The 27712-nt window shown below is 41.5% G+C and overlaps 1 protein-coding gene across 7 annotated transcripts in view; it reads left to right on the top strand.

Moving 5' to 3' along the window:
* Positions 1 to 6: 6 nt before the first annotated feature.
* The window catches only part of FNIP2 (folliculin interacting protein 2), a 64612-nt gene continuing 36906 nt past the window's right edge, over positions 7 to 27712 (top strand). For 2 of the 7 annotated variants that reach the window (XM_025203590.1, XM_025203593.1), the window contains exons 1-2: positions 22367 to 22581; positions 22870 to 23113. In XM_025203590.1, coding sequence (XP_025059375.1) covers positions 22572 to 22581; positions 22870 to 23113 — 254 coding nt within the window. In that variant the 5' untranslated portion in view covers positions 22367 to 22571. Of the gene's footprint in view, positions 140 to 1665; positions 1762 to 4331; positions 4350 to 22364; positions 22582 to 22869; positions 23114 to 27712 lie in introns of those variants that run through there. The other 5 variants (XM_025203592.1, XM_006023164.2, XM_006023165.2 and 2 more) reach the window with 5 other exon arrangements.

The following is a 27712-nucleotide window of genomic DNA, read 5'->3' on the forward strand; positions in this document are numbered from 1 at the left end:
GCCCCTCGCCGGCCCCCTGAGCCGGCGGCGGCGGCAGCAGCAGCATGGCTCCCACCCTGCTCCAGAAGCTCTTCAACAAAAGGGGCAGCAGTGCCGCTTCTCCCCCGCGCCGCGCCCCGAAGGAAGGACCTGCCTTCAGGTGAGGCCCGGGGCAGGGCAGGGCGGGACGCGGCTCTGCGGGGAAGCGGCCCCGCACGCGTGGCTTTGCCCCGAGCCGGGGGCCTCCTCCCCCGCTGCTCCCTCGGGCCAACGGGTTGGAGGCGGGAGGTGAGAGCCCTCCGGGGGCCGCCCTTTTGGGGGCGCATCTACACGTGTGCGTTAATGCACATTAAGCATCACTGTGTTTGCACTGCTGCGCATTAGGGGCCCGTGTTGGGTTTAGTGCCTCATACCAGAGGTATTCGATGGAGCATGTGTTAATAAAAGCGCACCAATGCACGTGCAGATGCACCCATTGTGCACGTTTTCCACCTGTTTCAAAAGGGACCTGACGTTCTCCTTGAGCCTGGTGGCTGTGCTAGCCCCCAGCTGGGTATGTGTTTGGGCTCTGGCACCATCTTGCCGTTTAGGGTCTTCACCTTTATTACGTGCAATGTGCTTGTTTATTTATTTTTGCTCTGTTGCACCTGTAATTGTGTGATTGCTCCGGTGCTGCTGTCTCCACTCCCTTCTTTTTCTCCTGATGAAACAAGGTCTAGCTCCTTCCCTATGGGTTTAGATATTTTAAGGGTAATCTGCATTTGCTGTAAGTGCCCCAGCTTCCTTCTTTTTTTTTTTGGTGGGGTGTGGGCTTGGGCCTTTAGGATTGCTGTTAAGATCCCCAGGGTTTTGAACACGCTACGGTTGCTGTAAGTCACTGGGCCGCAGATGCTGTAACTCTGGTAGCACAGAATAGAGATGTCTGAGGTAGGCTGCAGAACGGATGCCAGAGTTGTCATGGGTCCGAAGGAAGAGGACCTGCCTTCAGGTGAGGCGCGCCTTTGTTCCTGATTGATTTAAAACAAAGACTCTAATGTGCAAGTTGAGCAAAAGCAAAACAGAAATTAGAAATAATTGTGAATTGTCATTTCGGTACTCCCCTATCAACGCCCTTAAATAAATAAGTTTAAACATAAATGCAAAGGAGTAATAGGAATGTTAACTACACATAAATAACTTCTATACCTCTGATCAGTTTCTTCAGCTTGATATCTGTCATCTTGTATCTGAGTTTCAGTCTCCTCATATTTGTAACTCTTGTATAGTTTATAATGCTTGCTTTGGTGTAAAATATTACAGAAGGCATTCTGCCTCTGTCCTAGTTTGTGTTTTGCTGCTAAGGTAATTTGTATGAAAGTTGCATCAAGATATTTACTGGCTTAACTTTAGGGGACGTATCAAAATATTTAGTGACTTAACTTTTTAATAGAATGAAGTTTCTAAATTATTTTTTGTAGTTGACCTATCCCTAGCATGTGGAATATATGGCCCCTCATCACTGCATTTGTTACACGTTTCACAAATTATGGCATGTAAAACTTACACAGTGACTCCAGGTCCTAGATATGTAGTTCTGATCTGACATTACGTTTTTGTTTTGTTTTTTTTAACCCTCAGGGACAGCGTTTTGAGCAAGCTGAAAGATTGGAATCTTGTCACTTTTTAATCTTTTGTCTAGTCACAAGACCAAACTAGTCATGGCCAGCAGAGCGATTGCATTACGTGTGTCCAGCAAAACTTCACATGTCATCTCTCTCTGCTCAACATGAGTAGACTGGTTGTGTGAGTAGATAATGTATAGAAGTTGATAAGGTTTCTGGCTTCCTGTGCATGAAATGCAAAGAATGTTGGGGAGGGAGAGTTCATCTAAGGAATGGTTTGTGCGTAGTGAAAGTACAGGTGGCTACCAACATCTAATCTTTTTGATTTAAGAGGTGGTCTGCCTGGGCTTCTTGCCACCCATATGCTATGGAGCCAGTTATAGGCTCAAGGCCAAAATTGGGTCATGTCACATTATGATTAGATATCTAGGTTCTAAGTGGTTCCTGTTAATGTGCTGGCTCACTGGGTTTTATTCTTGTTGCTGCATTATATCCTAAAACGCTTGTTAGTGCATCAGGCTGATTTAAAGTGGCTGTTCCCAAATTGTACAGTCCCTTCATAATTCATAGTGTGGGTTAATGTCTTGAGAGATACCTAGTGGACATGGAAAAAAGTTTGAAAAAACAATGGTGTTTTCTCTGAGCCTAATCTGCATATAAAGTGAACTTTTCCAAACAGGAGATTTTACCTCTTTCATATCTCCTACAAAATATGAACTTTAATTTCTACCCAGGAGAACTTTTACAGTTTTTTTCTCCGATGTCTGATGAAGGGTGTTTGCTCCTGAAAGCTTGCACTTAAAGAATATTTTTTTGCTAAAATCTAGTTGGTCTAATAAAAGATACCACCTCTATCACAAGACCTGAATGCTTTTTCCTCCTCTACCACATGTCCTGAATGCTTTTTCCTCTAGACTAATACAGCTACAACTTGGATACCTGAAAAAACATGAATATTTGTTCCGTATTTGCATTAAGGAGGCTGTTTCTAGTTAAGAGTAATTCTGAATAAGTTGTTTTGGTTTTGGAAACTTAAGTTGAAAACCACTCTGCAGATCTGCTTCATGTGGGCAGACCATTCCACAGAACCCCACTGAAATGACTGAAGCTCACCCATATGGAGCTATCTCAGGATCAGGGCCTATATTAAAGTAAGGTCTGCCTTTCAGAGGGTATGTTACCAACCTAAATTTTAGAATAAATTAATATTGTGTTTTACTGGACTTCAAGAACAGATCCAAACTGCTTTTATATGTCCCTGTGTACCATGGGCATTTGCTCTGAGATGTGGTCTTTCTTCTTGTCCCCAAACTCTCTGGTTTTCTCTCTTCTCCCCTTCCTTTTCCCATTTCTACCCATCCTTTTTCTTGTGTCGTTGGAATGTCCAGAGTGTTTATGCCTGTTAATCCCTCACTTATCTTTTTCGACACCCCACCAAATGTTTCACGTCTCTTTAAGGAACCTTTTGATGGTAGTGCATACCTTAGTTTGCAGAGAAAAGGGCAGGGATGCTGGATTATTGACAACAAGCACCTGAAGGGCAGTTTATAAAGAGGCTAGAAAGAGACTCTCTCTGTGCCCTTAGGGGACAGGACTAGGGGCAATGGCTTTAAACTGCATTAGAGGAAATTTAGATTGTAGAATAGAAAGAACTGTTTCATTAGGAGGGTGGTTAAGCATTGAAATGAGCTACCTAGAGAGGCTGTTGAATTGCCATCCCTGAAAGTTTTCAAGAGCAGATTAGACAGACACTTAACTAGGTTGGTTTAGCTAGGGATGATCCTGCTTTGGGCAGGGGGCTGGACAAGATGACTTTATGAGATCCCTTCCAGCCCTACTTTGCCATGATCCCTTGGCTAATTTTTTTTCTCCTTTCCCAGTACTACTTCTCTGGTGGTCAGCAGCAAGTATTCTGGGGTCTTTCAGGCTCCTGGCATGGTGTGGTTCAACCAGTCACCTACTAGGACAAATCTTCTAATACAAACAGGGAGAGAGAGAAATATGGCTGATACATGCAGAGAGAGAAGCAGAAAGAGGTTCTGTGTAGCTCTTACTCCCCTGCCAGTCGCTTTCCCACCCTCCTACATTAAGTAATTGCCTTTTACTGATCAACCCTTGGTTTCCTAACCACTCCCTGTGAAACTAGGAAATATTTGTACATTATACCTCTTTCCCCAAGGTCCTGAGTTACTGGGAAACTGATCAGGTCTTATTAAATTTCCTCTGCTACTCCTTAATTAGTAGCAATAGCCAAGGCCTGAACACTGTTTATCTGCAGACTTGGGAAGATGGTACTTCTAAGATGGAGGTGGCTAACCTGTGACACGGGCAGGCTTTCTGAGTGTCCCATGGCAGATTGGGAAGGGGACAGGCAGCAAAGCAGCAGATAAGAAACAGAAAGCAGAGTCATAGATTGCAGAGAAAGGGATTGTAATGTTATTCATGGAGAGAGTAGAGATAATTTGTGGCATGCCTACCAAAACCATTGCCCTCCTCTCCCCCACCCCTTCTTCATTCTAGGATTTGCTTTTGGAGAATTGTATTTACATCTAAGAAGTGCAGAGAACTCACTTTATAATCAGAAAGTTTGTTTTCTTCAGAAACTAGAGATGGTGAGAAGGATGAATTTACTGATAGGTGAATTTCTCAAGTTTTGTTAATGTCTGTGAATGTGTGCTGCTTTTTTTTTCCTTAATAACTATATTTTTCCCTTTCCTTCCTTTTCCATTCAGTAAGTCCATGGAGAAAGACCCATACCTCCTAGCTAAGGTAAACTGTAGCTATTCCATGGTAAAAGAGGTTTGGGTCCTGTATCTGAATATGGGGACACTAGAATGGGCCTAGAGCTGCTGAAATGGAGAGAGGGAATGTAGGAGTGTTGGGGTTGGAACACATTTATCTGAAATGTCAGGGCTCTCCTTCCCCTCCTTTTGATTAGGTTGGATAGTGGAGCCAGGGAATACTTAGGTTGGGGCTTAAGTGCAAATTACAAAGCAGTGGGTACCAATGTTTTTGGTGCCACAAATTGGCCCCACACACTCAAGTGCCACTGATCCCATTCCCCTGTCTAATCTGCTGCTCCGCTTTCTACTCCCTGCTCTGTCTGCCACTGCATTCTCTATCCCTTCCCTTCTCTGCTTGGTGCCACACGCAGAGGTTGTGCATGCCACCTACAGCACACATCACAAGTTGGCCACCCCTGTTACGATGTGCTTGAGGAACAAAAGAATGTCTGTAGTATAATGTGGTGTGTGTGTGGGCAAATTTTATATACCAGTTCCAACATTTTAAATTTTTAATTAATTTTTTTCTTCATGTTATTCCTTGCTATCTTCCAAATGACTCGTTTCGTAACTAGAAGAAATGTATGGTATTTAAGATGAGAAACACTTAATTGCTTTTAGTTTGGTGTTTGGTTTTCTACTAGTGTTCTAAGCAACCTTCAATACTTCCTGCAGAAAAACACACATACCTGTGTTAAGACCCCAAGCAATCCTCAGACCCCTAATATCGGATACTGCTGTACTTCAAAGAACAAGATTGGGTGACCAATTTTGAACATTATGGGTTGTTTCCATATCCATGTGCTCAACAGAAAATCTGTTAAGACAGTCAGGCACTAGACATGTTGAGCTGTGGAGAGACAAGTAAAATATTCCTACAAGAACTTAGTGTCTCAGTGTGAATGTATTGCAATGAATTCCTCAAATCAAACATAATAATGGAGGATAGCTTTAGAGAGAGGAATTGGGTTTTGAATAAGTTTATTTGTCAAACTTGTATCCTGCCCTTTCCAGAAGGCTCAAAGTTTTTATAAATCATTTTGGTTCTAAAATAGGGTTTAATAGTAATGTTGTGCCATATCTTTCAGCATGGAAGACTGAAATGGGCTTACCATGATCAAGCAGTTGAGGGTTAAAGTTATACAAACATCTTTACAAAGGAGAGGGGAGCTGGTGTGAAGTTAGTGATTTCCAGGACATGTCAGAAGGTGGGAAGCAAAATACATTGGATGCTTTTTCTGCATTATCTTTTACATTTGTCAGTGTCTGGTTTCTGCTTCATAACCTCAGTAAAAACTCCTCACTATTGGCAACTGAATGAAAAAATGTAGGAGAGGATATATTTTCATTTAACACACATGCTATAAAAGATTAAATCATCTTTTAGCTGCATTTGAAACTGGCAAACAGGCCGTTACTTCAGTTTTAAATATCCACTGTTTCTTTTGGTGTTTGCAATGGAACGGATGTACATTGTACAGCATTTCTGGTTGGTAACAGTTTGTTAGCCTTGGTATATGAGATCATTCACTTGGCAGTTGATGCTAGTAATTCCTTTGGTCATAGTGCTGAAATGCTTGGTGAGATCCCACTTGCTAAGCATTATTTCACAGCACTTCATTGAAAGCCTGGCAATATTCCACCCTCTGTAAAAGGAAAGAAAGCAGTAGTGAGCTGTGAGTATACTTGTATGTCAGTCATGTTTTATTATTATTAAAAAGATACACACACCAATACATTCCTAAAGCCTACTTGGGTTGCTTTTGAGCTCTTTACTTCTCTATAAGTAACCAAATAGCACAACAGCTACAAAAGGCACTAAGCACCCATATGTATTTTTAGGTTTCTAAATACTTTTAAAAAATACATTCCCAAATCTCTAAAAAAGTTTAGAAATGTCTGTTTTGGAAATGGCCTAACTTTAGGCTTTGCCTGGCTTTCCAAAGCAATCAGAGTATGGGCCCAGAACACTAAATGAAGGGTCTAGATCAGGGGTCTGCAGTGTTTTTGGGCAGAGTGCCAAAAATATCTGCAACCTCGACTTCTAAGTTGTTGGCATGGTGGGGGATCCACGAGGGGCCCAATCCTTCTTGCAGTGCAGCGCTGTCCCCTTCCCCACTGTCCACCCCGAGGCGTACATGCAAAGCAAAATGTCTTTGTATGCTGTGCTCTGGCACCCATGTTGGGGTTTGCCTACCCCTAGTCTAGATCAGAGGTGATGAACTTGCAGCACGTGTGCCATAACTGGTATAGGCAACCTCTGTTTTGTGGCATGTGGCAGATTAAGGAGGGTACGGGCAAAAGAGCAGCAGATGGGGCAGAAAGCAAGGCAGCAGATGGAAAAGGGAATTGGAGTGGCTTTCAGGGTAACTTGTGCCATGCCTGCCAAAAAATGTGGACCTCCTTGCTAACAGATGAAGGACAAGACCAAGGCTTGGAACAAGACATCCCCTTTGACCCCAGCCTTTCCCAAGAGCAACAGCTGCAGACTAGTTCAGTTAACACAGTACTGCAAACAATTCTATTTAAGAGAACAGCCTAATAAGGAAATGTTGGAGAGTATGGACTTTTGAGATGGAAACTGGGTTCCCAGCTTGGGGCTGTTTGTGTTGGGGCGGGGACAAGTTATTTTTACCTTCCTAAAGATTGTTTTGATTTCCTTCTCTGCTCTTGTTGCTATTATCTTTTAGAGATTTCTGACTTCTTCCAGCTTTGACACAGGAGCATTCTCAACTATCTTCCAGGGTAACAGTTAATGTGGAGTTTGGGAAGAGTCTCACCTCTTTTTCACACCATAGCTGTTACTCATGGAATCCTTGAACAAATTACTTTGTACTTTCATGAAGACTGTGTCATTTTGACTGCTCTTAATTTTTTTGAAGTGAGTAGCACTCGTAAAAGGAGTACAAGCAAGTTATCTATGAATGCCGTGCCAATGGTTGTGGACACCAGTTACTCATACAGTTCTGTGCACTGAATTCTGAAGACTTGACTCATATTAGGTGTTTATAGTAATCCTAAAGTAGCCTCCTAATTCTCATGTCCATGACTGGATAGTCAGGCATCTTGCCACATGATGTACTTGGTACAGGCTAATCCAGAGTTGTAAGGGTAGTAGAAACACTGTGCATCTATAATACACTTTATGCACAATCCACTTTTAAATCGGGTTGTCTAGTTTAGTTGTTTTCAACATTTTCAGAGTCATGGCACCCCTGGACCATTTATTTGAATGAGTTGGCATCCCCAGTTGAGAACCATTGTTGCTGCTGCCTCAGTGTACCTCAGTACTTCTCAACTGGGTGATGCTGCTGCCAGGTAAAACTGCCCAATGCAGGGCTAGATTAACCCTAGGCATACAAACACATGTGCCCCTACTTAATACTGTATATTTTATATTACTTTTTCACTCAATTATAATATGTAAAATAAGCATAAATGGACCCCTTCTTCACTTGGGGCCCTAGGCATGTGCCCAGTTTGCCTATGCATTAGTCTGGCATGTGCCTGCTGTGCAGCCAGCCTGGGAAGGGCTGTGGCACATGTTTGTGGTCCTGCATTAGGGCTTTCTGATGATCCTGAAGCAGGACAGGAGAGGTGGCTTGGGCTGTTGCCCTTCCCAGTCAGGGTGGAACTGTCCCACACGCTTCTGTGTTCAGAAGGAGCATGTGTGTGGGGCGAGGGGGCAGGTTGAGACTCTGCTACAGCCGGAGCTGTTTTATCCTGCTTTAGGATTATCAGTGGTGAGAGTGGCACATGGTGGGGAGGGAGTGGGGGAGGTAGCTGTTGGGAGTACAGGTACTGTGGAGTATGCAGGCACAGGGGTGCGGGCAAGTAATGTGGTAGGACAGGTGGCTAGGAGCAGGGCTCAAGCCACTTGGCCCCTCTGCTTGCTTGCACCCCTGCTGTTACTTGCCCCATTGAAGTGGGTGGGGGGGATGGAGTTACATAATTAGAGTCTATACATGAAAAATTATAACAAATGTATACATTTTGCATTTTTAGAATCCAAATATTTTGGGGTTGTCTTATATTTGAAGTTGTCTTAGTTTCAGGTAAATGTGGTAATTATTTATTAGGTGGTACATAGGCAAAGAGCTGTGGGGAGAATACTCAAAACTCTTATGTATAAAATGTATATAATGTCTATGTATAAAAGAAAAATATTTAGACAAGTTTGATTAAATAGTGAAAGTTATGAACCAGTTAAGTTAATGACCAAAAGTGAGTTTGGGAAATAAAGTGCATAGCTCATAGAAAAGAGATGTGAAAGGCCCTCAAGAGGTCAGATGTGTGTGAAAAGTGAGGATAACAAGGGACTAGCACCAGGGGTAGCACATGAAAGATAGAGTTGTTGGGAGAATGCATATAACAAGATGAGGTCTCTGTGAAGCTAGAAAGTCAGGCATTTGTCTGGCTATGTCCCTTCTGGGCATTTCCCATCATATGTGACTGATGGCCATACTCTAGTAAATAAACTGAGCCTAGCTTTGCATCTAAAGCAGATTACATGTGGAGCAAGAGATTATTCTTCAACTACAACCTCAGTCATGCATAAAAACTGCCAGTTATTAGATCAGAGTCAGACTATAGGTCCATCTTAACCAAATAGCCTGTGTCACAGTGGCAGAGAGTGGATGCTAAAAGGGAGAGTGAATAGGATATGACCAGTGTTTTTGCTCTGTTCCCCTCCCACTTGCAGCCTCCAGCATTTAAGGTCCAGGAAGATCTGATTTAGAAGCCTTAACTCTGCCCCTTTACTTCAAGAATTTTTCAGATCCCTTTTTGAATCTGGTTAAATTGTCAGCTTCCACAGCATCTTGTGACAGTCAGTTCCACACTTTAATTACATTCACTGTGGAAAAAAAAGAACTTTCTTTTGTTAGTTTTAAACTTAATATCTGTTAGTTTCATTTTATGACCTCCTAGTCCTTGTATTTTAAGAGATGGTAAATGGGTAATCCCTATTTACTTTATCTTCACTATTTAGTATTTTGTAAGCCCTTATGTCCCTGCCTCGAGCATCTTTTTTTTTTTTTTTTCTAAACTGAATTAACCCAGCCTCTTTAGTGTCTCCTCATGGAAACTCCTCCATTCAACTAATCATACTTGTTGTTCTCTGTACATTCTCTAGCTCTTCTATTTTTTTCTAGTTGCATGTCTTTTCTCCTCATTATGCCCACATAGCGGCACTCTGTTTCATACTTACAATTTTTTTGCGCAAATACCATAGTAATATTTTTATATAGGAGAGCTAAGTGACAAAGCAGACTACAATACAGAGTGAAGGGGAAAATATTGTGGAGTTAACTGCTTCACTTGGGCTAGGAACAGATGTTGCATTTTTCCCTGGATAAATTGTGCCTGTGTTTTGTTGTGGAATTAAAATATACCAGGATTAGCATGTACACACATTGCCCTTCTAATCATGGTTTAGTGAGCAGCTGAATGAAGTGGTGCTTTTCTGCTATTGATTCAGTGATGCAATCCTGCGATACCTGAACAGATGCACTTTGCAATTACCTAGGACAAACTTATTACCTGGTAAAAACAGACATTGGGTTTATCCTAGGTCTGATTATCCCAGGTTTTGACTGGCATCACAACAAGCATGGGGCAGTCTATTGTAGATACTGCTTGAATGGTAATTAACTTAAATTAGCCCTGATTTTGGAGTAGTGGTGTATCTGGACCTCTTTAAGTGGTACTTAAAGTGGGGCTATGGGCTTGTATGTCTATAAAATTCCAGAATAAAAGGCTATGTCCCTGGAGAAATCCCATGTCTGTTTTTTACCCCCTCTTATCCACAGTCTTAAAGTTTCCTGTATAAAAAGTTTTCTACTACCATTAGCAGTTACTCCTGTTTTCCCCAGTACTGAAGAGAGCTTGCAGTTAAATAACTTGCACTGTGAGAATTAAAACCTATAGCTTGGGGACCTGCACATTCATTAAAATGTACAGTATTTGGGAGCTTCTTCCTTCCAACACACTAAGGCTACAGAAATGGATGTCACCAAATGAAGGGCATGAACTGCTCCAGGATGTGTCCCAGCACAGCGGATCAACTTTAGCAGGCAAATGCACATCACCCATTGTCCCACCCTTTGATCTTGGATTACCTACTTCGAGAGATGGGTACCAGAGATAGTCAGGGGTGCGTCTCTGGAAACGGGGAACGCTAACTTTCCTTACTTCCATGGATGTGACCTGGAGATCCTGGGGCATGTCTCTGAAAGCAGGGAAAGCCAGGCTGGTGCTCCTGAGACTTTGAGGGCCCAATCCTGGGCTGAAATTTTCTAGGGCATGCAGAACTAAGCGCCGAGTGTGCCTGCCCGGGGCAGTTGGGGAGGGCTGGGCAATTCTCTGGACTGTCTGTGCTTTTTCACCATAAAGCAAATAGGTGTTTGTTGCAGCAGAGCGACACCAATTACCGTATTTACTCTAATATAAAACAAGGGTTTTTTTCCCTGCTGATCGGCGTGTTGGGGGGAAGCCCCTCATTTTATGTTCACATGCAAAGTGGAGGCAGGAGCAGGCAGCTGCTGTGGCTCTGGCTCTGAGCCCAGGTCAGGGCCAGAGTCAGACCTGCAGCAGTGTCCTGTCCCCCTCTTCCACTTCCCCTCTGCAGCTTCTACCCCCACCCATCCCTTTTCCTCCCCCCTACTGTCAGGGACAGCTCAGCTCCAGCTGGGGCTGGAGTCTCTCCTGGGCAGGAGCACATGGAAACTCCTTCCTCTGCCCAGCCCGTCAGCAGCACTGACACTGCTGCATATCCAGGCAAGGGCTGGGCTTCCACGTGCTATGCTCTCTGGGATGGAGCAGTGTCTGACAGTAAGGGGGAGAGGGAGGTGGCAGAGGCAGTGATGGGAAAGAGGAACAGGTAGAGGGGCAAAGGTTGTAGGGACCCGGGGCTGGAGGGGTGCAAGGGGGGGGGCAGGAAGACCATAGGGAGAAGTGGGTGGGACAAAGGGCAAGTGGGCCACTTTGACTTGGTCCGCCGCCCCTTTTTCCCCCCACTCCAGCCACTGTTTTCCCTGCTGTAGCAGTTGGGAAAGATTGAGAACTACCTTCCAATACTTAGATTCTATACCTGGAAAATTATAACAAATGTATATATTTTTCCATATATAGAATCTAATTATTGGTGGGGGGTCATCTTATAGTTGGGCAAATACAGCATTACTGCCCTCTGCCATTTGTGGTGTGTCAAAGGGTATGGATGTCTGTTTGGTTTTACTTTGTGCTGCTATAGAAACTTTTAAGGTGGCCAAAAGGCGATGAATCTATTTCCATACTCCAATACTCTGTTTCTGTGACATCAGTTTCCATACTCCAGTGAGGATTCACACATGTGAAATCAGCCTTGCAACACTCGTGTGAGGTAGACGAACTGCACAGATGCTAAGAGGCTAAATGCTATCATTTGGATTTCTAGTTTGGAGGCAGTATAAGAAATACAAAATAGTCTTGTATTCCTCCTTTTCCTGACTCACGTGTCTTATTGGATAGTTCCTAGTTAGTGGGATTTATTAAAAACAAACGTCTCCAAAATCAGCTTCTCGATTTCTATCAGGTGTTCTCACCTCAGACTCTGAAGGCAGGTGTAACAACTGCATTATCAGTTTATATGAGCATTCTAATACTATACAAGCCTAAGTCTGTCTGTCTGTGACTTTTTATTTGCGTTTATACAAACGTTTGAACAGGAACTCGCAGCGTGGTGGAGCGCCGCCATGATGGTGGGGACACAGGGAACGGAGGGCAGGCCGAGACCAGCGCAGCTGGCCTCGTCCGCACCCTGCTTCCTGGAGGTGGGAGCAACAGAGCAGATGGAACAGCGCTGGCATCCCCCCCCCCCCCCCCCCCCCCCCCGCCCTGCACCCTGTAGGTGGCGATGATGGCATGGGGTGGGGGGTGAGGCCACCAGAGCTGGCTTTGTTGCAGCGGGGAGGGGAGAGAGCAGGCCTAGACTGCAAGCAGCAGGAGATAAAGGGGGAGCGGGCCCAGATTGGGGGGGGGCACGGGGCTTGGTTCCACCGTACTCCCTCCCTCCCCCCAACCCTAATCCTCCCCCCCCATTCCTGACAGGCAATTGGCTAGTCCTTTAATATCAATACTCCTCTTACATCTGCATGTTTCTGTAGCAATACAAATATAGCAAAACCATTTCCAACTTGGATCCTGATTGGGTTAGGCAGGGTTAAACGTTGGAACATTTAGCTCAGGGGTAAGTGAACCCTGGTAAGGGTGCCAGAGCATGGCGCGCACAGGCATTTTGCTTGCATGCCTCGGAGCAGATGGTAGGGAAGGGGCCAGGACTGTGCTACCACAACAAAGATAGGACCTCTTGAGGCTCCCCTGCCATCCGCCCCTGGCGTGCCAGCACCTTACAAATTGAGGGTGCAGGTATTTTTGGCTCTCTGCCCAAAAATGTTGCTGACCCCTGATTTAGCTTGTATTGCTGAAACTTCACTCAGTTACAGCATAGCAGCTGATGTAAGCTCCAGAGCAGCAGCAGTTTCCCTTCTCCTGTTTAAACCATCTATCTAAGAGTGGGCTTGGCCATACCCTTAGATGGCTTCTTTATTGGATGACCCTGGGTTAGTCTTTCACAGCAGACTGCTGGGATACTAGGAGTCACTGCTTTGGGACCAGGTAATTAACTTGTGGGGCTGTAAGGAGACAGAGTGTTGGGAGTGCTGGGGCTGAACACACAAAACCACCTTTTTCAAACAAAACTAGGAATTGGGACCAGCTGACAAAACTAGGAATTTCTGAAAACAATTTTAGAATAAATCTGATTCTGCTCTGATTATTACCTAGGGTCTGAACAGAGATGACTTTACAGATGCTTATCTTAAACATGGAAATACCAAGGCCCTTTCTGATTGATAGAAAGGGAGTGTGATTCTCTAATCATGTGAGCTCAGCTGAGTTGGCCTCCATCCTAAAAAGAATTACAAAGATTTTTTGATCACCTTAAGCCAGTGGATATCAACCATGTTAGGCTTAAGGTGTCCCTGAGAAAACGCCAGCTTTTAGTTTTCACGTGTCTTTTGACTATTGAAAAATAATAGAGCAATTCGTCTTTTGCAAAGAACTCGGAAAACTCACAATAGGTCAGAATATTTTTGACCCTGTGGATTCCTATCTGAAATCGCTAGATTTATCTTGTGAATCATATTTGCACACTTAACAGTGGTGACATTGCATGGCACCCTCTGGCACACCTAAAAAGATCTCAAGTTACCTTAGTTGAGAATCACTGCCTTAAGCAAACATGTCTGAAACTGTTTCAGCTGTCCTCATTTTAGTTTGGCTGTAGCCTAGTTTACATTAAAGCCAGATAATGGAGCTGCAGAAGTATCAGCTTATATTTTAACAAGCATTAAAAGGACGTATCAATCACATCTGTGGGCACAAATAACATTTGCTACAAGGCTTTAAAGCAGTTTTAGACTTTAGTTTCTGAATCAATAAGTTCAGTGCTTGGGAGACTTGTACTTAAATCTGTCTGTTGTTGATGCTGTCTACCTCAGAATTTTTCAAAGAACTAGTGGGCTCCCCACATAATTTTATGGGCATTGAACAGGAAACAACTTGTATAGAATTAGGCAAGTAGCATATGCAGTGAAATTGGTTCATTCTACCTAAAACAAGAAAAATAAAATAAAACAGCTCACTGTAACTATAAAATACCTATGGAGAGTTAGTTTTTACTGATAGAACCATCAGGCAGCTAGGAGTACAGCTGAGAAAAAAATGGGAAAGTAGGATGTTGAAGCTGCAAATAGATTTTTTTTTCTTAAATGCATATGATTGTACCTGAAGTTAAAACAAGGGATCAAATTACTCATACTTCATCTTTCTTATTTTTCTTTTTGTAAAATGAAGCTGCACGGTGTGTCAAGGATAATCTGCACCTATGAGTAAAACTTTGTTCCAACCACATAAAGGAATGATCCTAACATAGGTGCATTAAGTAGGGGAGTTAAACTAAGTAATTTTATATTTTATATTACTGAAGTGTTAAAATGATAATGATGCAAAGCAGGTTTGGTCAATCTGGGCAGATTTTTTTCAGTCAGCAGAAACTTGGAACTCGAGATCTTTGATTCTCAAGACAAACCCAGAGATTTCAAATGGGAATTCATAGTGATTAAAACATTCTGACCAGCTGTGAGCTTTCTGATTTCTTTGTAACAAAAGAATTCTTCTATTATTTTTCTGTAGTCAAAAGTGAAAATTTCAAAGCTGACATGAACCTTTTCTGAGGGGTGCCTTGAGGCTACAAAAGGGTGCCTCAAGGATAGAAAGGTTAAGAACCACTGCTTTATAGTGAAGAATGTGTTCACTGAGATGCTGTCCTGGATCATTCTGAAGGCACCTTTTCTGACCCAACTACAAGCAAGAAGCCAGTGTGTAACCTGTCACCTGGCCCATCTAGACACATATGGACTTATATGCTTCTAAGATTATTTCTTTTATATATAAAAATCATCAGTTCATCTCCTAAGATCCATGTATACAGATACTTCTCCTGACACCTCAAAGTACCACACCAGTCCTTGATGCAGACATTAGATGAAGTCTGAATCATTAATTCGAGTTGCAATCAGAGATTTATATAACCTTTGGTTAGTGTATAACAGTGTTCCTGATTCACGTTATGTATGTAGTTTTGAACTGCAATATGTATTGTACATTTGAGCATGTTTTAGTTGAAAGTAAAGTTACAGCTTCTTAATCAGATGTTATGTTTTCATTTAAACTAGGATTAGAATTAGTCTATATTGAAACATGATGATTGAATTTAGTTTGGGCCCCATGTAATAGACTGGAAACTGGGCCAGAATCCTTGATTTTTGCCAATGCTTTTGACACTTCTATGATGTTCTCATAGTAAACTAAGGGAATATATAGTGTTTTCATCCAGATGTCATGCCTAAAACTTGCAGGCTACTTCAAGAAAGATGTAGATACTAGAAAGAGTCCAGTGGGAAGCAGCAAAAATGATTTATGAAGAAGAGCTCAAAGTACCTGGGACTAAGGTGAAGATTTGTTAACAGTCCTCAAATACCTGAAAGATAGTTAGAAAGAGGATGGAAATAGCTCTGACTGCACGGGGCAGTTGCAGCGAGGGAAACTTGAGTTGGATATTAGGAAGAACTTTCTCATTACGAGGGTGATTAGCAGGGATCCTAATAAAGATATATTAGTGGGGTTTCATTTTAATCATGGGAAAAAATATAGATTTTTGGGTTACTTTTTTTTAATCCAAAAATTGGGGTTTTTTTATCAGAGAAAACCAGAATCCTTGGTGATCAAGCATTGGAACAAGCAGCCTAGAGAGGTTGCAGAATCTCTCCTTTTTAAGAATAGATTAGACAGTTGACTGGGATGATTTAGAAGGCAGGGTAGATATGCACCTTTATGGACTAATTAAATGAGAGCGAGCATGAACGTACTTTCGTGAATCCAAGTTCAGTCAGGAGTGATCCTGCCTTTAGCAAGGGGTTGGACTAGAGCCTATAGGTTCCCAAACTTCTTCTTACTGTGTGTAGCCTCTTCCAGATTTACCAGTTGCCTGCATATCCCTACCAGCAGGCGTTTTATTTTAACCCCTGAAATGTCAGTTATAATGAAAATGAAAGCCACCATTACACAGTTAGTCCCACGCACCCACCAGAGATGTCTTGCATACCCCCAGGGGAATGCATACTATAGCTTGGGAGCCCCTGGACTAGAGGACCTCTTGAGCTCCTTTCCAGCCCTAATGAAGCCAGTTCCAGCCATACTAGTCTCTTGCAACCAGTCTGTTGCAAAGTTGTCATATTTTTCATGGCAAATAAGTACCCTGTATCTTTTTATTAAGTACTGTAGTAACTGAAATTTCTTCCCTATTGTGTCCTTGAACTTGTGACGATAAAGGCATACAACAAGTTTCAGAAATTAGTTATTGGAAAGGTATTACTATTCCTCTGTATGAAAGGGTTAAAGAGTGTGTTGTGTGTAATAGGCAAACTGTTGTACTACCATCAAGAGAAATGAAACACATCTCTGGCTATAGCTGGGGAAAACACTGGGATTGACGCTGTATCCGCCTACAGTTATCACTTAATTCATCTGTGTCAGGATTTCCTGGCATTCATCTCCACTCTGGCAGTGGACTGTTGCTATTAGTGCTGCAGTAGTTTTTGGATTGGCTAAGTGTAGCTTCTTATTAGGGGTGGCATTTTTTTTCTTTACCTGCCCTCCTGCCACTGGGAGAAACTAGTAGGGGTTTGTGAGCATTAAACACATTATATTAAACTCCATTTCTCATGTCTTCCTTTCCCTCATCTGCTAATGGTTGGCCTGCAGTTTGTACATACCTGGTCTTTTCTACCTTCAGAAAAAAAACACAGACTTGTTCAACATATCCTGACAAAAAGTTTTTGCCTAACTTCTTCTCCAACACTAGTTCCCAAGGAGGGGAAACTTCCTAGGGACAGATTTCACTAACAACTTATTGATTTGATTAGTGTCACACTTTACTGTTTACTTTTTCTTCAAAAGTCAGGTGTTTGGGGGTTTTTTTCTCATGTGGCAAGCACCAAAGCATCTGTATTCAATGCTTCTGTTTTAGGTGCAACTGGTGGTTCTTCTAAAAATAAAATGCATAACCTTAAATTGTTTCACTAGTGAGCGCAAGCTTAGTTCTTGAGCACTTTGGGTTTTAAAAAGTCTTGTGATTGGTTACTTCAGTGTCTTCAAAAGCATTTTGAAGTCAGTAAAAGTTGAAGATTGTCAGTAGAGCTAGCTAAATCTTTTTGTTTTATAATTTATTTCTTGGGAAAAGGCAGCTTTGTATCCTTCAGTGGAAGAAACTGTCTCACTTTGGAGGAGCAGCTGTCTCCAGAACACCATAGGGCACCTCATGATTAAGACTGGAGCGGATTTAAATCAATGTCCCACATCCCAGGACAGTATGCGTCCAACTACTGAGTACTAGAGTTTAGGGGAGGGAATTAATGCCTCCTTTGTCATTTGTGATTTGCCCCCCAAGTTCCCTTGTCAATCCAGTCCTGTGCTTGCAAACTTTGTGTTCAGAAAATAGTGAACATCTTAATTCAAAACAAAGCACTTCATTTTGAGCCAAATAAAAATGTGTGTAAAATATATTTGAAAAATCAACCATTTCTGTGTTGACCAAAGCAATCTTTTATTGAACCCTGAGCATGGGCGACTGGTGCCTCCCAAGTCTGAGGGGGCACTAGTGGGGCACAACTGAGGGGCCCAGCAGCACTTCTGCCTCAGTCAATGTGCAGCCAGTGGAGCCGATTTCAGTGCCCCCCTACCAACCAAAGTACTCGCTGTCGGGGGGGCACCAGTGCTCTCAGGGGGGCATGCCCCCCCGTACCCCCCCTTACACATCACCTATGACCCTGAGCAATCCCCTATTTTCATGGATCTACTGATCTGCATCTCATATACCAAAGACTGATGGGTGTGTTATTTGCCATTTTACGTATAGGATTTTTTAAAATCTACGAGGCTACAAGTGAGTTAAAGAATAGGCCATATCTCTGAGGAAGAAAGAGCAGGAAGGGGCAAGCCAGTTTGTGTGTCAGGATGCCAGCCTTAGGGTATGGTAAAGACATGTGTTAGCCTGCCAAATGACCCTAGGGCAGCGTTTCTCATCCTGTGGGTCGCGACCCAAAAGTGGGTCATAAGAATAATATGAAAGGGTCACAAACAAACTTTTAAAAAATGGATTCTCCTTTTAAAGCACAAAAACATAGGAAGCTGTGGGTTTTCCCTTGCAGGCGGGCAGGGTTCTAGCTGGCGAGGGGCTGCTAGGGGCCCCCCATGCCCCTGCCCCATACACACCCACCCCCTGCCCCACACTGGGGGGCAGGGGGGCAGTTGATCAGGAGTGAGAGGCACTGGGTCCGGACTGGCCATTGATGTTTACAAATGCATCCTGGTACAAAAAAAACTGAGAATCACTTTCCTAGGGGATCTTTGTTTCTGAGACCAGTTGGCATTTTCTTATTTTAAAATAAATAAATAAGCAAACAGGAACTAGTCCAGTTGTAAGAGTACTAATTTTTCCTGCACTAACCAAAACTGTCCTCCATTAAAAGTATGGTGTCTGGTTTTATTCTTAGTCTTATACTGCTCCAGTAGGTGGTAAGATTACAGGCATAGGCAGGAAAACTGGTAGGATGAGAGATTTCAATTCCTTTCATTTTCTGGCAAAAGCTGTTCTCAGACGTGCCTTGGCAGCATCTTTATTTAGTAGCTGTGTTCTTGGAAGCCAGCCCAATCACATGATTCTGTCTGGAACAAGTGACATGTGAATGATGCGTTGGCTGAGACACAAAGCTGAATACGGGAGGAGGTGGAGCTCTCCTGCTGATTGTGACAGTGCACCGTACTTCATAATGCTCAGCAGAGATGATGGAACGAGTACTGCCTGCTTGAGCCGGGGGGCTGGTGTCTGGCCAAACCTGAAATTGTTGTTCAGAGGTCAAAGGCTCAGTTTAGTTACTGGAGGTGTACTTTGTTGTCTTTGGTATTCTTATTTTGCAAAATAATAAACAAAAAACATGCATTTTTTGGGGAGCACTGGTTGGTTTTACTTGGGAACTAAAATCTGAGAAGTACTTTCATGATAAAGCAAGATTTAGTAAGTGGTAAAGGCTGCAGGGAGAACTTCATCTCCTTGGTTTGAGAGATGGATCAGAGCTTTGTTTGGCTAAAGGAAGTTGTGCCTGCTTATATGTAGTTTTGTTTAGTCCATAAAAGATTAGGCTAAGGATTCAACTGTAATTAACCTACTTGCCTAAACATTTGTTGGCTCATTTTCTTTTAAGGTTTTGGCTAGTAAAAATTTTTACCACTAAAAAAGCCCATGTTCTCTTGGTATGGAAAAAATGTGGGCTTTATTTTCAATACAAACACAGCCAGGCTTAGTTTCAGTCTCTTTTTTCTTTTCTATTTTCTGGCAAGAAATTTCAATATTGGGAATGTTGCTAAAAGCATTCTACTTCTGTGACTCATCCAGGACTATTTAAACTAACATTTTGCATGATCCTTGGATTATTGTAATCTGCAGGAGATTTTGGAACCTACATACAAAAAAACATTGAAGGAGAAATTGGCCAAGTTTGTGAAACACTAGTTTGCTATTTATGCTGTCTCTTGTCACTTCAGAGCCAAAACTGATGCGTATAGTCTATGGCAATGTTTAGCTCTGTGTGGAAAAATGAGCAGTGTTCGTTCTCTCCTCTCTTTGCATCCCATAGTTAGGTTTTTCTTTTACTCGAGGGTACTGCTTTTGTAGCAATTTAAAGAGTATTTCAGCCAATCTGGCAAAGATTCTATATACTCTGTCTTGCCCTGCATTTTGGCTGTGTCTTGTATTAAGCAAATGGTCTCGAAGAGATGTACTTAGGTTTATCTGGAGTGCTTAGTGTTTTGTTTTATAAAGTACAAACCTTGCTTTTTCAAACTTAACTTTTTCTTTAAGATGGTTTGATGTCTGGCCTTGTATCAAGAACTTTCTCCACCACGGCACACAATGGCACATGAAAATCTACAGTTAGAGAAGCAGTGTAAATCATAGAACTGTTCATCTGTGGAATGATTAATGTGCAGTGGATCTTGTCCAAATTGTGTGGAACAGGTAACAGCATAGCAAATTTAAATGAAGTGGATTACATAGGCTGAACTGAGGTTGAACATTGCTTCACCATGCTAGAACAATTTTGAGTAAGTTTAAAAAAAAAAAAAAAAAGGCTGCAACTGAGATGTCAGAACTTAACATGTTTGAGATAAATAGGGAGAGAAGTATCTTGGAAAATATTTATAGTTAAAGAGAAAACGAGGCCCTGTGTTCAAGTCTCATTTTTGAATCATTCAACAAATTGGATGGCAGAAATCACATCTTTAGAGCTGAACTGGAATCTAGCTGTCTTTTTTTTTGTTTGTTTGTTTTGGTTTACATATGGAGAATTTACTTTTTGCTTCTTAACGCTACTGGGGTTTTTTGCTGCTTTGTTTTTCAAAGAACCAGTCAACTTGGAGTAGTATATAATGAAGAGGAAGGCGGCTGTAGCTAGTAAACCAAATTGGTATCTGTGGGTGCATCTACATGAGGTGCTTTACTACCATTAAACTAATGTGCCATAGACTAAATGTCACTGCCTACATACATGCAGTAATTACTGCACAGTATATTAGTCTAATGTGCCATTTGCTAGTACCTATAAATGCAGGTACTAGAAAAATGCCACATGAACTAATGCACCATACTGCATGTGTAGACACTGACCAGGAGCAAACTGCTCCAAGTCCAGCCTAGGCAGCAGGGGGTCACAGGGGCAGGAAGCATGTCCCGGCTTGATGGGGCACTACCTACCAGCCACATGGAGATGGGGATCTGTCCCAATTTCCACATGGCTGGGAGGCAGCTGCCTGCACAGGCAAAACAGTTCTCCCTCCCTTTCCCCCACAGCTTGGGGCAGCCTGATCTCCCCCTGGCTGGGACAGAACTGCTCACCAAGCTGGGACAGCTGCAGAAGGAAAGAGCAGGGCAGGAGCAGCCCAATCTTGCTCTTGTGGGGCTCAATTTGCTCCCAACAGGGGCACGCATGTAGCTGTGTGCCGGGGAGCACTTTTATGTGCCTGAATTTTCTGCGCAGAAAATTCAGGCACGTTAATTGCACATGTAGACGCGCCCAGTGTCCTTCAGTTATGCTCACTGGTTTGGCAAGAATGTTTGATTATGAAAGTTTCTGCTTGCCTAAAAGACAAGATAGTGAGACCTGTTAAGGTTCATGTGGGAAAGAACATCCTGCTAGAGACATGGAAGTGAAGCATCTTCAATGTACTGAAAGTGACATTGAAAATAATGTCTGGATTTTGGTGGATAGCTTTCATTTTATGTAGACAGTTAAAGCCTTCCCAATTAGATTTTTATCATAATGCTGAAACATTATGAACTGTGCAATTTAAAAAAAAAAATGAAATCACATTTGGGATTGATAGTTTATCATTACCAAACAAGTAGACAGTCATTTCAGCTGCTTTAAAAAGCTGGGAGATCTTTAACTAGAGTTAGAAGTCACTTACAAATAGAGCAGGTGACATGCTGTCAGATATCTTGGTGACAGGAATAACTAAACTCCCTTTCTCAATGGATTGTATCTGGAGGCCAGGAGTCTTGCCTTTACTTTGCACTGTCTGTGCATCAGTCTGAGGGTTTCTTTTCTGTTTCTTCCCCTCCCTCCACTACCATGCAATTCTTTTAAGATGTCCATACTTATCTGACCCTTATGGCTATTGGAATTAATTTTATTCAGAAAGACTGACATAATGACATCATGAAGTGGTGTATCTTATATACACAATTCAGATACTGGAGATGGATAGTCATTGTAGCACCAGGCGTTAACACTGTATTAGAATGGTTTAAGTGAATGTTTGCTATTTTTTTTTCTGTATGTGCAGGGGAATTTGGGGGAGAAACTTAAAGATTAGCTGGTGGCATCCTTACTGTTCTTGATCCCTCCTAGTTGTATTCCTACCACTTTTTCATTTTTACCACTTTTATGTAATGCTTCGGAACTGAAAAAGATTTTTAGGGACACATTCAGGCAGTGTAAAAGTGAAACATTACCTCTCTGTATATCCACTAGATCTTATTATTGATTGTGATCTGTAAACAGGTTTACCTTCCACTGTGTGAAAGGTTTATTGTTAAAGCAATCCCAGATTTTTAGCTGAGAACACGCTGTTTACCTTCAAGAGTAGAATCATTACAGTGCAAAATTTCTGGGGTGTTTCCTAGTGTTAATCATTCTTCACTGATAAGCGTATACTGCTGATGACAGATTCCTATTTGTATTTGAAGTGTGGTGCTGAGCCAGGGAAGGTTGCTAAGAGTTGTCAGATGATACTTGCTCACATGAGAGCCATTAACAGGGTGTTGTAGCCAGTGTTAGAACAACCTTGCAACTAAGGGCGAGTCAGTGCAAAAGCAAGTATGCTCTCTTTTCAGAGGCCTTATGGTTCAGTCTTGTGACCAAATAATTGCCAGCTACCTAATCACATACCAGGAAACAAAGGTAGCTAAAGTCAATATTAGCTGCTGTATCTGTCGACAGATCTGCACCAGGCTTGATGGAAAAAACTCAAAAGCAGGAGGACAGAAGCTTGGATGGTTTTTGGTATTTGAAATTTGTGTTTAAGGCTTCTCCTGGGGATATATATTGCAAGATATTAGATGCAATTATCTCCCTTAATTGTAATTTTACAGTTTATTTGGAGATGCTACTTTTTTTCTTAAAAAAATAAAAATAAAATACCCAGCAGATTGCTACAGAAGACCTACCTGTGTAGTTTTTGTTTTGTTTTTTTTCTCCCCCCACAAACAGAGTTGCGGGGAGGGGGGTGGAAATGATTGTCTGCATGTTGAACCATAGTGAAGAAACTCACTTGAAGCTGTATCTCTTCAGCCTGTGTTCAGTATTTTAAAGAAGCTTTGAGAGAGCACAGCTCAGCTAAGAAAATGTGTGGAGGCACTTCAAAAACAGCGAACAGCACAGGAGGGCAAACAGACAGAGCAAGGAGTGGTAATGATGCTGCTAGCTCATTTGGAAATAACTTACCTAACACAGGATTGGATAAAAAGACCAAAAGATCTTTGGCAGAACATAGCACCAGTCGCACGAGCACTGGCACTAAATTGCTACAGACCAGGTACGCAGATACATTTTTAAAAAAAATAATTTTCAGAAAGAACTTGTGTTTTAGCTTGAATAATACTAGAAATGGATCCATATGCCTAAAAGGCTGTAGTGTTGATGAATCTGAAGCACTGTTCTGCAAATGGAAATTTTTATTGAGCAGAGGATTAATGACACCGCAGCCGTTCCTCCTTGTTTGTTAGTTGTTGAAACCACATGCGTATACAGGTTTGTATGTAAATGCAAATTGAATTCTAAATGATGATTGCTGGGAGAGACCTTTTAATTTGTAAGGCATAGAAAGAAAGGTATGTGTCTGCAGCTGAAACTGCACTTCCTTTCTGTAAGTTTTATTTCTATTCCTTTTCAGTTTCCTCCCAGATCAATCAATTGATTGATGTGCAAGAAAGTTATGAAATTTAGGGGTGAGAGGACAGACATATTAGTTTGTTTGCCAAACCTTCTCCAGACTCAAATCATCTTGGTCATCTCAAACTAATGTTCAGTCTGGATACTGTTGGGCTGTAACTTCTTAGTAATGGGGGGTTTTATTCAGTGATGTTTGATTTATTTTTTTTTTTTTTGGCAGAGTAGTCTCAACAGTATTGTTCTTGTACATTACTACCTATCAGCTCTCTGGGGCTTTGTACTTGTGTGCCATGATTAATGTAAATGGTAACATCTACCTTTTTTAAGATGTTTGAAATTTGTTTCTTAAAACTTCTGCCTCCAGCCTAATAACTTGCGCTGTATTTGCCACATTAAAACTTCTGTTTATACTTCTTCCCAAGTGTGTTAATGCAAAGTGAAATACTCTTGTATCTAAACACATACCTCACTGCTCAGTTAGAGTACACTCATATTTGCTGGAAAGTACATTTGCCTTTTTATAAAGGTGAGCTTGAAGGCTTTACTTGCAAAAGGAGAACTCAGAGTTCAGTGATGAGATGACTCCCTTCTTCAGGAGCTGATGTTCTGAAAGCCCACTGCTGATTTCAGGCCTCTAGATACTCGCAACCTTCTGATTGCCATTTAGACTGAAGCGGACTGTGAATCTTTCAATGTTGGGTCCATATTAAATGCCATATATTAACGGCATCTCAGGTTCTCATAGATCTTCAGCTGTCTTTGAAACTTTCTAAAGTAATTGATAACTTTTTTCTATCAATGTACACCGAAGAAGCGATACACAAGTGGAAAGTGAAATTGCAGTTGATAAATACTTATGTCAAGAAGTTAATGTAAGATTTGTAAAATGCAGAGGAAAAATGTTTTATTTCAGCAAAAGAATTCTACTTGCGTCCAGTTCATGCTCCCTTCTCTATAACAAAAGGAGTGTTTTGAATAAATGAAACAGAAATCAGCGTGTCTGCTATTTGGAATGAAGGATTTTTTTAAACCTAATTCTAATGAGGAAACAGATGTGTGACTTTGCTTATGAGCATCATTTCTGACTCATGGATTTTCTGCTGTTCTTTAGCTTCCTGGGTGATATGACTTGTAAGCATAATCAGGTTTTGAAGAGGTGACATTAACAATTGGTCTATGAAACAGTGTAAATATATTAGTATCTTTATGGGGGGGAGGTAAAAAAAATAAGGCTTTGGATCAGTACACTGTGTAAACCACTCTAAGCAACAAAGGGTGGAAATACAGCAGTCAGTTTGCTCAGTCAGCTTTTGTGGAAGGGGGTGCGGGGAAACCCAGTCATCTGATAGTCTTGTGCCTTGTGATAGATTCCACAGGATGGTAACAAGACCCAGGGGTTGGGTGTGACTATGTATGTGAATGTGGGTATATACAGAGCATCAACTGCTAATGCACCAAGCTGAAGTAATTTTAATGTAATATGCATGCATTTTAATTCACTAGTAAAAATCTGACCTTAGTGGAAATGTCTCTTGCAGATTGTTTACTGTGTTCCCTCTGTCTTTCAAAATTTATAATCTTAACTAAATTGTATTAAGTTGTGTGGCTCTTTAACATTTAGTATGGGCAATAGCTTTCACAATAAAAAAGTTATTTATTTTATGGTAACTGTCAAAACCTGTGCTACCTGCATTTTAAGTAGAGAAATATTTTAGCTCTGTTATATGTGTGCACACGTGTGTGTGTGTGTGTGTGTACATACATTTTATATATGTATCGTGTGCACACATTTTATCTATAGATAGAGCTATCTAAAGATAGCTCTATAGATAGGTTCAATATATTAAGCTCACAAATTGGTTCAATTTTATCTCATGGACCTATATTTCATAATTCTGTTACCAGCACCCCAAGATCAACTGCTCGCAACGTACTAGGCCACATGCTAAAGCCAGTTAATTAAAAATTATATTAGTTTAAATCTATTCTAATGCCAGACACCAGCAAAGTAAGAAAAAGTTATCAAACTACTCAAAAGGAAAAAAAATCATGCTATATAGATGCATACTAAATCTTAATTCAGAGTAGCTTCAGATTAATGTTTTTCAGAGAGCCAGAAAATATATAGACCTATATTTTGGCAGATCATTAATTTTAATTTTTTTGAATCACAAGGGGAACCCAAGGAAAAGCAGCCAGCTTCAGAGTACAAAAGTGATTGATACAGGATTCTACTGAGATCAGAGAGTCACCAAAATATATATTAAAAATACATTAGTAGAGAGGAGGTTAATATGATTCCAGCCCAATCACATGGTTGATCCTGCATGGTGCTCTGTCTGTTCTTCCCATTATCTTTTGTAGGAGTTGAGTGTTTTCATTGCAAGATTGTGCAAGTTTGAGCCTTTTCAGAAAGAATGGGTTAAAACAACAAATAAATAGTACGAACTTTGTGTGTGTTTGCTTTAGTCTCTGTACAGCACAGTCAGGAAAATTCCTATTTCCAAAGGCACTTTTCTGTAGGAGATCAGTGTGGCCTTGACAGAAGTCTGTTATGTAACATGTTAAATGAACAACTATTAATAACACTTGTACTTTCTCCCTGTCCCCCAGGATGTGGGCTCTCCAGGTCAGGGCAATACCACTGAAGGTGGACTGGAGCAGCTTGCACTTCATCTGCCTACGCTACTTCATGGGTAGCCCGTTTCAGTGCAGATCTGTTGTTCCAGTTTCTTGTCTGAGCTCTAAAAACACTCTAAAGTAAAAACTATTATGTAACTGCAGATAAGGATAATCAAATCTCCATGCTCCAAGGTGTAGGCTAACAGCCTGAGGGATTAGGAAGGAATGTCTAGTCCCCTTGTCCGAGATGCAACAGTGATTAATTATATAATGCAACTTTATCTGACAGCTTGGGAGAAATAAAACCTTAGTTTCAGTTGAAACTGCAAGGGGTTGGTTTCAAACTCAATGCTGTTACTCAAGATGGAACAGGGGCAAGACTCCTAACTACTTCAGCTAAAAGCACAATTGAATTTCTAATAACTGAAACTTGATTGCTGAATTTTCTTCACACTTGCTTTGTGACTTTGTTCTTCTGTGTGCAAATGAAAAATCATGGGCCAGTAATACCAGATAAATTAATAGCTTTCTAATCTTAAATATTTCACTGTGCAATCTAATAACTGGGAAAGCACGTAATAGCATCATCTCCTTTACTGACATTTTTATTGCCAGCAACATTGGGATATTGTCAAACACCAGCTTGGTTTTATGCTGAACTCTGGAATCTGCTGTCTCATTGAAGTTCTGAAGCCAGGCTTTATTGTTTCAAGGTCTGTCAAATGTATACGTGTTGCTGAGACCCGTTCAGGTTCTCTGTAGGTCTGTTGGCAAGATATTGTCTAGAACAGTGGTTCTCAACCTTTTTTATACCAGGACCCATTTGTAAACTTTGATGGCCAGTTCTGACCCAGTGCCCCTCACTCCTGACCCGCTGCCCCTTGCCCCCAGCCTCCCAGTGTGGAAGCTGGACCTCTGCCAGCTTGCAAGGGGAAAACCACAGTTTCCCATGTTTTTTACCTTTAAAAGAGACACCATTTTTAAAGTTTGTTCTTAACCCTTTTATATATGCTCGCGACCCACTTTTGGGTCGTGACCCATGGGTTACCGTAATGCTAGTGTCGAACACCAAGCTCTTCACATTGATGGAGTTAGTGATGTGCTTTCCTTTGCCTTACAGTTCTTGCTGTGCCTGGGACTGTGCTTATTTAGAATTTGCATTTTTATAAGCATCAACTGCTAATGCACCAAGTTGAAGTAATTCTCATGTAATGTGTGTATTAAATCACTAGTAAATCATGCATTTTAAATCACTAGTAAAAATCTGACCTTAGTAGAAATGCTTCTTGCAAATTGTTTACTGTATTCTGTCTATTGTGTTTCTAAGATCATAATCTTAACTACATTTTATTAAGCTGTGTGGATCTTTTAATATAGGCAATAGCTTTCAGCAATAAAAAAGTTATCCATTTTATGGTAACTGCAAAAACCTGTAGTACCTGCATTCTAAATAGAGACAAATATTTTAACTCTGCACTTTGGACAATAATAGTTTAACTGTGTCACATGCTTATTTGAGATAAAAGTTTAGATTTCAGTCAACAATCAGTTGAGGGCCTCTACTTTTCTGATGGCATAGTTCCAAACTTAGGGTTTATGCACAGTGGAAAAACCTGCTGAA

The sequence above is a fragment of the Alligator sinensis genome, unplaced genomic scaffold (assembly GCF_000455745.1).
Source record: "Alligator sinensis unplaced genomic scaffold, ASM45574v1 scaffold1223_1, whole genome shotgun sequence".
Classification (NCBI taxonomy): domain Eukaryota; kingdom Metazoa; phylum Chordata; order Crocodylia; family Alligatoridae; genus Alligator; species Alligator sinensis.